Consider the following 13354-nt stretch of genomic DNA (forward strand, 5'->3'; position numbering starts at 1 on the left):
TGACCTTTTATTTTAATTTATTTTTTATTCTGAAATAAACAATTTTTGGTAATATTAATATTAACTGGAAATAGCAGATTGAAAAATTGAATTGGCATAATATAATTGGTGGTTAAAAATAACATGTAGATTTTTTTAGTAATTTATGACATCAACTTATATATAGTATATATTATTTTTGAATATTTTCAATGGCTAATAATCCAAAAATTTAAATTATCTGTTTTTTTTTTTTTTATAGTTACAATTGTTTAAAAGCCTTGTTTTTTTTGTTTTTTTTTTATTTTCGAAATTTATTATAGATTCAGTTTTTTTTGTCATCAGGAAATTTGCATCCATGTGAAATACGAAAGACGGTTGGTTCCTTATACTGCGTGTTAGGCTATTTCGCCTTTGTATTTTGCGTCCTTGGTACATAGATGATCTCTGATCGAAAGAAACTTTTTTTTCAGGATTTTAAAATCTTCCAAATAATTTGCAAAAACTGGTCATTCTTCTGGTCTCGAAACTATCTTTCCTTATTTGATATTGATTTCTGTTTTATTTTGAAATAAATTTTTTTTGCGAAATTACCACAAATACCACATTCCTAGTGCCACTTTAAGCCTCACTTTTAATAAGAGGTAAAATATATTTATATCTCTAAAGTTAACTAATCTAGACTTAGGGTTTATAATTGAGGGATGGAGTAGGGTTTTTGGAATGTGAAATTTATGATTTAATAAATAAATAAAAAATACTTTAAATTTTTTTTTTAATAATAGTTTCAAACATAACTTTTGATTTTCAAGAAGAAATTTTGAAGAAAAGTTCAAAATATTTTTTTAAAAAAATTTCGAATTTGAAAATGTATAATTTGAAAAACGTAAAAAAAAAATTATTTTATTTTTTATTTATCTAAATAATTATTTATTATATAGAGAGAAAACAAATGTATAAGAGTCTTTTGCCACTTAATGAAGAAAATGTTTTTAAAAATATCCATTTAGTGGTGGTAAAAATGAATAATAGTACCATGAAAACGATAAACATGAAATCCCCCCACAAATTTTTGGAATATTGACATTTTTGAAAATATTAAACTAAAATAATGATTTGTCATATTATGATTAGTTGTTTTAAATCTTATGTGTTTGAAATCATACTATTGAATATTTTCAATAACATATAACTTAAACTTTAAAAATTACGTCTTTTAAATTTATATAGTTCTAATTGTTTAAATATATTGGATTTTAAGTTAATTATTATATTTGTAAGATATTTTATGTTAATTTCGAAAATATATTATATGTTAAGTTAACTATATATAATTCTTTGAATTTTGTGAGTTTACCATATTTAAATTGATTTATATTTTATTTTGAAATAAAATTGCTACCATATTTCGATTGATATATATTTTATTTTGAAATAAACGATTTTTCTTAATATTGATATTCTTAGAAATAGTAACTACTAAAATACTAATTTGTCATAATATGATTGAGAAATTTAATGTTTACATTTTTCATGGTACCATTATTCATTTTTACCACCGCTAAAGGAACATTTTCAAAAATACTTTCTTTATTAAGTGGCAAAAGACTCTTATACTTTTGTTCTCTATATATATAATAAATAATTATTTAAAAAATAATAATAAAAAATAAAAAAATCATAAAAATGTTTTCGAATTATATTTTTTCAAATTCGAACTTTTTTATAATTTTTTTTTTGATTTTTTTTTTAATTGTTTTTTGATTTTTTTGTCAAAATTTCTTTTTGAAAATTAAAAATTATGTTTGAAACTATTTTTAATTTTTTTATATTTTTGAAGTATTTATTTATATATTTATTATGATCCTAAATTTCACATTCCAAAAATCCACCTCTCAACATGAAAAGTTGTACTATGAATGTGATATTTATGACAATTTCTCTAATTTTTTAAATATCTTGAATTTTTAAGTTAATTATTATATTTGTAAAATATTTTATGTTAATTTCGAAAATATATTATATGTTAAGTTAACTATACATAATTCTTTGACTTTTGTAAGTTTACCTTATTTAAATTGATTTATATTTTATTTTGTATTAAACTATTTTTGGTAGTATTGGTATTTTTAGAAATAGCAAACTAAAATGATGATTTGTCATAATATAATTGATGATTTAATATTTTATATAGTATAATATAGATTTAAATAGTGGTATTAAATTTGTGGTACATTTGAAAATTTTCAATAATAAAATGAATTTTGTTTTTGCAAGTTGTGCTAAAGCCCAAAACGTGGGAAACAACCACTCACCCCACAATAAAATCGAAGACGCTTTTCTTTTGGATTGTACCTTTTCATATTAAACATTTTTAAATAAGAAACGAGTATTTCCTACTTTTTATTTTAAAAGGGATTTAATGACCAAGGATCACTGGTTTCTGTTGTGCTGTCAGTGGTCAGTGGTCACAATTATTAATTTTTCTTTCTTTCATAATGGTATTAGATAATGTTTCCAAACCATGAGCAGATTATATATCGCTTCGGAAAATAAAAAAAATAGAACAAAATAAGTATTATATATAAATAATGGAATAAGAAACCTTAAGTATTCATAATATATTATAAAATATATATTGGAATTTATCAAATTTTGTACTGTGCAACTTCAATCATTCTCATCAAAATCTTGATTATGGTTTCGAATGGAAAAAGCCTATCAAACGCTGCGGATTTGGTAGATCAAATAGAGGGGATCAAGAGTGATTCAAGCGGCTCTAGGAATACTAATATGGACCTAGCGGATCAAACAATTCAAAACGTATGTTAAATAGTGAAAATGGATAAAAAACGGTACAAAGTACTGTACAAATTTAAAATAAGTTAGATAAATTTTATATTACTATTTATATATATTTAATAACTAAAAGTAAATATCTTAAAAATAATTTATAAAACAATAACTATAAATTTCTATTTAAAATATAATATTAATTTTATTTAAGCATATATAATTATTTTGAGCTTTAAAATTATATATATATATATATATGATATGAAATAATTATAATTCTTGGTAAAATAGTATAATAGTTTTTCACAATATTAACTAATAAATCAATCCAAAAATATTTAAAAGTTTTCCTAACACATTGTAAAAAAATAAAACATAATGTCAAATAATAATACATTGTAGCTATTAATAAATTTTCAAGATGAAATACAATTTAAATCAATATATATTTAGTATTATATGTAACTAAATTTAAATGAAATATTTTTAAAAATAAAATATTATATTAAATTAAAGATGCACATGATAAATATGGTGTAAATAGAAAACTAAGTGTTTTTTTGATGAAATAAGATTCACAAGATCAAAACTATAATTGTATGTTTACATATGTTACAAAAAAAGTTTTATCATAGAAAATATGAAAAGAATTAAATAATTTCAAAAGTTGAAAATTGTTTTACAAGTAAAAGTATATAAAATACTCCTTTTGTCGAGTTTTAATGGAGAGTGAATAATTAGGGGATGATACACAAGTGTATCTCACCCACCAAATTATCCCTATACATCAAATTTTTACAATTTGGTTAAAAAGATGATCGGGTATACAAGCAGTCTTAATTTTTTTTGTCTTTTATGAAAAAGGTGGATGAACCACTATTGATTCTATACACTTGTTCAGTAGAGTGTTTCATCCACTTTTTCTTCATTAAATAACTTCTTTATTTTTTTAATAAATGATAATCTTTTTGTCATTTATGATAAAACTATATTTTATGACATATAAATACCATTTATATTTATTTAATTTTAGTTATTATTATTTTTAAATACAAAATGTGACTTGTATAATTTACACCATATTTTCTATTTATAATAAATTTTTATTTGACATCATACTTTATACATCATAATTTATTTTTAAATAATGTGTTATTCTTTTGTTTGAAAAACTTTTGAAAATTAAAATTTATTGGGTTAATTAATTTGTAACTCAAAAAATAAAATATTTATGAAAAAACCATAATTATGTTTTTAAATCATCCAAACTAGGAAATTGTTTTAAAACTCAAAATAAATTTAATTTAATTTATTATTTTAATATAAAATGTATTATTTTTTACAATTATAAATTACTTTTCCTCAACATAATTATTTTTAAGAAAATAATTAGTAATATAAAATTTTCTATAAATTATTTTAAATTTATATAGTATTTTGGACCTTTTTATCCTTTTTCACTATTCATATATATGTTTTAGGCTCCCAATGGAGAAAACAGATCAAGCGTTGCGGATCTAGCATATCAAGCGGATCGAGCGGAACAAGAGTGGATCGAGAAGTACAAGTGTGGATCAAGCGGATCTACCGGTTTAAAACATATGTTTGAATGGTGAAAGTGGATAAAAAGTGATCCAAAGTACTCTACTAATATAAATTAATCTATGGTCATTTGCAAAATTTTATGAATGGAGGAAATAGTAAATGCTCTACTTTGGTGTATGAACCACCTTTTGTTCTACTTCCCATTCTAAGCCTATATATAACAAAATAATATTTGTGGTTGCATTTCTTATTTCTATCAAAAATATGTATTTTTACCCCGGGTTAAATTATGTCGATAATACCACACATCTCTTTGTTAAATCCAGTGGTCAAAATATTTTTTTATAAAAACAAATTAAATAAACTGAAATAAAATTGAAATGAAGAATTTGATATTTTTATTTAAGATTTTAAATCTCATTTTCAGTTAAAATGTTTTAAATCTTATTCAGTTAAAATGTTTTAATAAATTTTCATTTGATATATTTCTATGGGTTTCTTCAAATTAGTTTATCATGCAATTAAATTATCTTTTAGTTTCACAAATAAGCTTACGAATGAACTTATCCTTTACAAGCACATCACCAAAAGTTTTTGAAAATATTCATGTTCAAATACATCAGTTTCCGTATACAACTATGAATGAAAATCCTTTTCACAGATAGTAACGAAAGAAACGAATAAATAAATAAATTTACCACTAATTTATGGAATCCCCTAATAATTTTTCTTTATTCAGTCAAAGAATGCGCTTTCTTAATGCTGTCATTTCCTGTGCATTACGACCTGAACTCGCTATTTCGTGATTCATGAACATAAAACGGGAAAACATCAGAAATAGGGACCCGTCATTTGATAAAACTCTATGATATCAATTACGACACCTTTCATAGGTAGGTATGATTTTTGAATGGTGACTTGCGGGACAACCGCGGGATAAGTGCGGTGTGGTTGTAATAGAAATAAAAATATATAGATATATAGGTATATGTAGAGCTTTTTATTACTGTTCATGGTGGTGCGGTGCGGAGCGGTTCGTTACCAGCATTAGTTAGGCAAACCTGAAATACCAGAATAATAATTGATTATGTCCTACGAACATGTTATATCTCAGTAACACAATATGAATTGTCGATATTATAGACACATTTGGTGAATTTGGATTGGGTAAGACCACACCATCAAGATCTCCTTTTGAGACGAAAACAAAAAATGAAAAGCAACGAAATGATGGAAAGTGGTAATGATAGGTGCTCTTTATGGTAAGACTCATGGGGTTCTCTACTCTTTGCGTTGTTAAATAAATGTATAATTGTTTATCCTACACTAAAGTTCAGGGTGACCGATGCACACCATTCCAAAGCGAAAACCATTCCAATTCAAGCTCATTTTAGTCTTAGTTGTATTTAGACTAATTTATATATATATTTTTTTCAACAGCCTATAATTTATATTTAAGATAAAAATTATACCTTTATAAAAAGTTAGATGAAGTTGATCATGAATTTGATAGAGAAGATTTATTTATCTTTGTCTAATTATGCTTTTCTGATTTACTTTACAACGTGTGAACAAATTGGATATTATATAGGACAATATAAGAACTTGATAAAATGTTCGTTTCTAGATGAATGATGATATATTATCTAATGACACCATTTATGCTATCAGTAGCTTGATCACATTAGTTTTAAAGAAATACCCTTTAAATTTTTTTTTGTCACAAATATAAAAAATCAAAATGACCAAAATGTTTCATTAAAGAAGTAAATGTATATTTATACTATAGGGTTAACTAATCTAAACCTAGAGTTTAGAGTTAAGTGGTGGAGTTTTGAAGTGGGTTTAAAAGTTTTAAAAATAAAAAATAAATATTAAAAATAGTTTCAAAAAGCATTTTTGAATTTCAAAAAGAATTCTTTTTCAGAAAAATAAAATAAAAATTCAGAAAAAATTATAAAAAATTTTGAAAACATATAATTCGAAACTATAAAAAACTATTTATTTTATTTATTTATTTATATTTATATATCTAAGGTATAAAAGTCTTTTATCTTTTTAATGAAATATTTTGGTCATTTTTCTTTTTATGAACTTTTTTTGTGAGAAAAAAACTTAAAAATAGTCTATAGAGAGTTGCCCTTAGTTTTACATCTAATTTTAAGCATCAATGTTTGATGAAACTCTCCAACTTACTTTAGACTGGAAATATTTTGGCTAGTGACTACATTTGATGTTAGGACACGTTATGAGCTTACCCGGTATTGTTCAACCGTCCAAATCACTACCATCTCACTTAACTATGCGTTTGCAAATTAGTAATTTGGATTATTAAAATTTGAGCACATCATATATATATTCACACAAAAGCGATATATATTCTATATTACATATTCACGTTGTATTTATTTTTAGTTTTTGCTAAACTCGCGTTGTTTTTCAAAGAGGCCTAAATCATTAGCTGAAAAAATAAAATTAAGATTCAAAACAAAAACTCATACTACAACTTCAAACACAGAGATTATCACACCACATGACTCATGAAAATCAAAAGCACGTACGTACGAATTTTATAAAAACAAAGAGGTAAAGTGGGCTTTGAGATTTTCATCTGGATGACCAAATCCATCACCCTCCTTGTAGAACAAATTGATCACACGTGCAGTATTGAAGACTCGCATTACAATCTGGCGTGGCACAGTAGATAAGGCTTTAAAGAACTCGTCTATCATCATCTCATGGTGATCCTTAATTATCTTCTTCAATTCTGTAACCGCTTCTTCTTGACTTACACCATGCTGCTTCATGTAACAGTTGACTCCATTTGCCACTTCCCCTCTCTTTAACTCTTCTTCGAATGTGGTTATGTCGTTAATCAGACGAAATACAACATTAAAAGCTAGGATGACTTTAGGTCTAGAGGCGAACCACTCGTACATTATCTTCTCATCACAGTCTTCCATCCCTAGAAAGCTGTAGACTGCCATATCATCCATTGCACCTGTGACGATTCCAACCTCCATGTACTCTTCAAAGTTTGGTACGTGACCTGCGCGTGCCCATTTTGCTATCTCTAGATACCCTTTCTTTGTCAAGCTCTTTATCTATGTTTTTTTTCAGTATAAACATATAATATTACTATTACATCTTTTTACTATTTTTTCTACCTAATAACTATTAACCAGTGCCGAATCTGAAATTTTAAAAAAGCCATAAACATTTTCAAATTAATTTTAGTAAGTAATTTTTTTGACAATTAGGAGTCATGCAACCTATGTATAAATTGCTTAAGAAAATTTTAGATCTAAAGCGAATGTTTTATCTGGTTGTGTCTAGAACCGGCCCTGCTAATAACACTTACGTACCTCATCTATAGTCGGTTGCAGACCACCAGGTCTTCCTAGCGAGCTCATTTCACGTTCGATGTCTTGCATAACTTCCCACAAAGTTCGGAAAATAATTTGCATATAGTTTGGTAGATCTTCAATGGTTCCAATATCCCACCTAGCCATTAACCCTACATAAGACCATAGGACTATAACGAGCTCAATATAACATAAAATAAAGATTATACCTTTGCAAGGCATCGGTGAAACTTATAACTTCAGGAAGAGTGCCATAGGCGTCATATGTATCATCAACAACCGTCATGATCATGGAGATTTTAGTGCCTATAACTCTCGCAACGGAATATCTTGGCTCGAAGTATATACCCATCATGCCGAAATAGATCTCCACATTTCTGTCCCGAAAGGTATTAGGTAGTTTAGACGCAAGATCTAGCTCTTTCCACCATCTAGAAGAAGCAGTAGTCACATATAAGGTTATTATGATCTATATAACAAGATTAACTAGTACACATATGATTTGAGGATATAGCTACAAGGACATTACTTGGTGACATCTTTGAGCTCTTTGACGTAATGCAACTGGCAGTAGCTGAAGTTGAGTTTAGCAAACTTAAGAAGATTCTCCTCGTGATCTTCTTCTTGTTCGTAAAAAGAGATATATTCTCTTGCAACTGCTATTTCTACGCAATGGTATCTAGGTATGTACAATGCATTTTGTATATGCTTAGAGAGATGTGGTTTAGTAGTATTAGTCACTGCCGCCAAGTGAGTCCTAGTGAAACTCCGTGCTTCCTCTATTATATTCTCATCTTTTGTTTTGAGATATGATGCTTGGTACAACTGCAACATCCCTCTAACATCTCGAACTACACTTTCCTTGAACTTTCCATCATGCTCCCCACTAAATCTTTCGAACACATCTACAAAGAAACGAGATAAATAGCTAAAATAAGTATCCATACAAGTGAATCAAGGAAATGGATCTAACTCTGCTTTGATCTCTAGCTCAGGGAAATTATGAATGGAAGACCCATAACTCGTTGGGTAAATTTTCTTCTACATTCTCTCTAAAATAGTAAAACTTCATTATAAAAATGAATTTGATCCAATGTATGCATGCATATATAATAGAGATTCTTTGTTTTTAAAGGACTAAATCATTATAATACAAAAACATACATTGGAGTAAAACTCATTTTTTATAATAGTGTTATATTTGTAGAAAAACATAGAGATAAATTGTAGATGGTCTTACCGCAAGACATTTTGTGACCATACAATCTGAAAACCTCAAACATAGTACAGATTGTTTCCAGGTCATCTTCCTTGGCAATCAAGCCTTCTAACTTCCCAAAAGCCTTGCTTAGAATCTCTTCGATTTCATCTTCGAAATAATGGGAGATCGCTAGACTGATAAGCAAGTAAATGAGACGAATTTTCTCTTTGTCACAGGTGTGAGGAGACATGAGCATATCTCTCACATACGGCTTCATAACCGATTCAATCTCATGCTCAATTGCATTGAACTCCTGCCAAGATATGATAGTAAGAAATGCATGTTAAACATAGCTAATATATTACTGTCATGTATCTTTAGTTACCAACCATAGATAGTCTCACATGGGGTCATAATGTTTATGTACTTACAGAACCGTCCACGGGAACAGAGAAGAGGTGATCTCCTAGAAAAGTGGGAGTAAACTGAGCCAAGGGACGAATACTCTCAAGATCGCCACTAGTAGCCATTACACAGAACAAATCTTGTTTTGTGGGTTGTCGAGAAAGCGTTTGGTTTCTAAGCAAACGGCCAGGTAAAAGAGAGAGCTTGGCCTTATGACATAGAGGGACTCTGTAAGCGCAAGGGAGAGTTTTAGGATCAAAACTCATCACCATTCTTGAAGCATGCATGTTTAAACTCTTGCCAATAACAAGATAGACACGAGACAGTGACACAATGTCTACTCTAGCTTTATGTTGTGATGATGGGATGGATGGTTGACTTTGCTTTCACATCTCTAGTTTGCTTTAAATCGATCCCAGATCTAGTGGAGAGCCTAAACCGTATTATTAATATCTAAACAACTACGATTTATGGAAGTTAAGTTTATAAGAAACTTCATTTTGTATTATATTTAGACATTATACTTCACGTCTGACATAGGGTAGATCTATGACTATGATCCTCTGATCTCAAAGGAGTGTTTTGCAACTAATGTCAGATAAGTCTGTATTAATATTTTTGACATGCAACATGTTATGGGAAAGCTATTATCCAACATGTCTTTGTATCAATGCATAATTGAATGATCATTTAAACCTGGAAAATACCTTTTTTTTGTCTGTTAACAACCTGGTAGCAACGTATTGGTACTTGTGGTAGAGGCTGAAACATTTATTAAAAGAGTTAAATGATTTAATAAAAACTATGGAAGAACGATGTAATTGTCACTTAATCCATAACAATCAACATGGTGACTTGGTGAGTCTTTCTACGGAACAAAATAAAATACTCCATCAATTTTAAAATAATCAATGTTTTAGAAAAAAAATATTTTTAAATGATATTTGTTATATTTTAATATCTTAATAATGATAAATTGTAAACTTCAAAAAAGTTGATAGTGTTTTGTTGAATTTTGATTGACTAAAAATAATGGAATGGTTTAAACCTAACAACCGATGGCGATGGCGAAGGGGATTCGAATGACGGCGATTCGAGAGCAAATCCTACGACGGATCTGTCCCTTGTGACTGTGCAGAATGCTGCGGCGACTCTTCCTCAGGATCCAGGGAAAGAGTCGTCACACATTTTTCCCATAGGATGCCTTCATCTGTTTCAGATGAAATATTATTACTTCCCTGCGAATGCCTTATATTCTTCTGCCACAGATACGGTTCAACCCATAAACATTAAGAGAATGTGGATACATAAACAACAAAGTAAACAGTAACAAGTTCTGACGATCTCAAATCCACACCATTTCTAGTAATCAAAAACTGTTTCTCCGAGGGCAAGTATGGCTTCCTTTTGCTTGAATCACAAGATTCATAAACACCAAGAGAAGATATATACATCGTAAATGGATTCAACAAAGAAAACATCACAAAAAAAAACGTATTGCTGGAAGATAAATAGTACACACATTTGGTATCTGTCCATTACTTCTTATTGCTCTTATTTGGAAGATTAAAAAGAAACATCACTACATGTTTTTCAAGGCAAGAGCACAACAGAGCCAGACGTTATCCTATTCTCAACGTCTGCATGAGCATCAGCCACACGAGACAACGGATACTTGTGGTTCACACGAGCCTTTATAACCCCTGAAGCAATATTGGCGAAAACCTCCCCAGCACACTCCAACAACTCATCTCGAGTTTCATTGTACTGCATCATTGAAGGCCTTGTCAAGAAGAGCGACTTTGGAGCAAGATCGGACAACGGAACAGGATCCGGAGATCCGGAGGATTGTCCAAAGCTCACCATGTATCCTCTGCTCTTTAAACACGCTAAAGATCCCTTGAAGGTGTCTTTCCCCACCGAGTCATAAACAACATCGACTCCTTTGCCTGATGTAATGTCTTTGACCCGTGAAACAAAGTCCTCGTTCTTGTACATGATAACGTGGTGGCATCCATCTTCTTTGGCTTGAGCCGCTTTCTCATTGGTCGAGACAGTTCCAATGACGGTAGCTCCAAGCGCATTTGCCCATTGACACAGCAGAGAGCCAACTCCACCAGCTGCAGCGTGGACAAGAATCGTGTGCCCACTTTCGACCTATCCAAATACAAATAGGATTTTGAGTCAATATAGTGAAGAGATCTTTATGTTAGAAGCAGATTAAATAGTGACTTTGGTTTTCGGTTCGGTATTTTCAATTTATTTTTAAAAATTAAATAGTCACTTTGATTTTGGGTTCGGTAATCAGTTAGTTCGGTTTTCAATTTATTTTTAAAAATTAAATAGTGATTTTGGTTTTCGTGATCAGTTAGTTCACTTCGAACTAAATTAACCAAAATTTCGAACATAACTAACCGGAAGTACTCGAAGAACCAAAATTTTAACTGAAACCAAAAACTTCGGTTAGTTTCAGTAAAGCTTTTAAAAACCAAACTACCCATATACCGAACCGAACTTTTCGGTTCAATTCGGCTAGATTTTGGCTGAACCGAACTACCCAAATCCGCAGGCCTAGTGACTAACCTTGAAGCAACGGCGAAGGAGGAACTGTGCAGTCATACCCTTGAGCATGATTGATGCTGCAACTATAGGATCCATAGATGAAGGAACAGGAACCACTTTATCCGCAGGAAGGATCTGTTCTTCAGCATATGCACCCATTGGACTTCCAGCATAAGCGACGAGATCACCGACCTTTCTGCCAGTTAATCCTGACCCAACAGCTACCACTTCTCCAACAGCCTCCATACCTATGATCACAAATTGGCTTATAAGCTAAGATCTAAAAAAGTAAAACTTCATTTGCATGTTTCCTAAAAGGTTGTAGAGAGCAGAACCTGGTGTGAAGGGCATAGAGGCCGGTTTGTAAACACCTTTCCTGTAGTAAACATCGATGAAGTTAAGTCCAATGGCCTTGTTCTTAACGCGTATCTCCCCATCTTTTGGCTCTCCAACTTCAATATCTTCCCATTTCAGAACCTTCCAGTTATAAACAAGACCACAATGAAATACTGAGAATACAGAATAATCACAATTTTAAAAAAGAAAAGAAAAACACAATCACGAGTTTCAATATAAAAAGCTAGCATAATAATATACTTTCAGAGCAAAGCAGTACCTAGACAAATCCTGAATACTACACACTGCAAAATTAAATTAAATAACATGAAGCACCATTTTCTGTAATAAAAGACTATTAGAATTTATATTGAATCCTAAACCATTTTAAATTATAATCATAGTAGAAGCAAGACAGAGAGACCCAGGAGGATCTCAACCTAATCTGATTACAATGACCCTTTTCGACAGACAAGTTAAAAATCGAAACTTTGACTCACCTCAGGACCGCCATGCTCGTAAACTCTGATACCTTTCACCATCTTCTTCTCCGACGAATCCTCAACCGCGACTGTACTCAGAGCTTTTACAGCAACCGTAGACAACCGAAAGCTCGATGATTCGGCGAGATTTTGACGAAAGATGAGATTTTTAACGGGATTTCGTGGAAAACTCGAGAGAGTTCGGTGAGGAAGTGACAGATGTCGTGACGCTTGAAGACGAGACAAGTGATGAAGAGTCAAAGCTGCCATCTTCTTCTTCTCTTCCTCCGTTAACTTTCTATTTGCCTTTTCTCATTTTTATCCTTTAACTTTTGGTAATTACATTGTCACCATCTTACTTTTACTACATTACAAAATACACCTTAAAAGTCTTCCACATAGGCATCTAACCACATGTGTCATGTGGTGAAATCACTCAACATTTTTTATTAGTTCTGATAATTTAGATTTTGTTCTTTTTGTGACTTTGAAACTTATTACTATTATTTTCTAGCAATCATGATTTCAAAAAAAAAAAATTCCATAAAGAAAAAATTAACTAAATTACAAATTAAATGAACTAAAAAATACAGTAAATCAAAATTAATATTAAAAACAAAATCTGAATCCAATATTAATCAAAATCGAAAACTACTAAACAACTAAGGCCTTAATTTGTCAAA

The 13354-nt window shown here is 30.0% G+C and overlaps 2 protein-coding genes across 2 annotated transcripts; both read right to left on the reverse strand.

Annotated features, from left to right (window-relative positions):
- Positions 1-6327: 6327 nt before the first annotated feature.
- On the reverse strand, positions 6328-9929 carry LOC106378061 (terpenoid synthase 25-like). Its single transcript, XM_013818252.3, has 6 exons — positions 9318-9929; positions 8926-9199; positions 8215-8590; positions 7895-8116; positions 7686-7824; positions 6328-7424 (listed from the first exon to the last, which is right to left on the reverse strand). Exons 1-6 carry the CDS (start codon positions 9576-9578, stop codon positions 6891-6893), a joined length of 1806 nt encoding a protein of 601 aa, XP_013673706.1. The 5' UTR covers positions 9579-9929; the 3' UTR covers positions 6328-6890.
- Positions 9930-10771: 842 nt separating this feature from the next.
- On the reverse strand, positions 10772-12970 carry LOC106382208 (quinone oxidoreductase). Its single transcript, XM_013822189.3, has 4 exons — positions 12690-12970; positions 12189-12330; positions 11875-12101; positions 10772-11448 (listed from the first exon to the last, which is right to left on the reverse strand). The coding sequence occupies exons 1-4, from the start codon at positions 12939-12941 to the stop codon at positions 10885-10887; spliced, it is 1185 nt and encodes a 394-aa protein (XP_013677643.2). The 5' UTR covers positions 12942-12970; the 3' UTR covers positions 10772-10884.
- Positions 12971-13354: the final 384 nt, after the last annotated feature.

This window comes from Brassica napus, chromosome C9 (assembly GCF_020379485.1).
Source record: "Brassica napus cultivar Da-Ae chromosome C9, Da-Ae, whole genome shotgun sequence".
NCBI lineage: Eukaryota > Viridiplantae > Streptophyta > Magnoliopsida > Brassicales > Brassicaceae > Brassica > Brassica napus.

Excerpts from the sequence above, each read along its gene's own strand:
- LOC106378061 (XM_013818252.3), bottom strand. The coding sequence starts at position 9,578 with ATGCATGCTTCAAGAATGGTGATGAGTTTTGATCCTAAAACTCTCCCT. Across the intron at positions 8,591-8,925 it reads TGGTCACAAAATGTCTTGCG|ATGTGTTCGAAAGATTTAGT; the intron begins GTAAGACCATCT and ends GTTTCTTTGTAG. Across the intron at positions 7,425-7,685 it reads TGCAACCGACTATAGATGAG|ATAAAGAGCTTGACAAAGAA; the intron begins GTACGTAAGTGT and ends AAAAAAACATAG.
- LOC106382208 (XM_013822189.3), bottom strand. The coding sequence starts at position 12,941 with ATGGCAGCTTTGACTCTTCATCACTTGTCTCGTCTTCAAGCGTCACGA. Across the intron at positions 12,331-12,689 it reads ACGAGCATGGCGGTCCTGAG|GTTCTGAAATGGGAAGATAT; the intron begins GTGAGTCAAAGT and ends TATAACTGGAAG. Across the intron at positions 11,449-11,874 it reads TCCTTCGCCGTTGCTTCAAG|GTCGAAAGTGGGCACACGAT; the intron begins GTTAGTCACTAG and ends GTATTTGGATAG.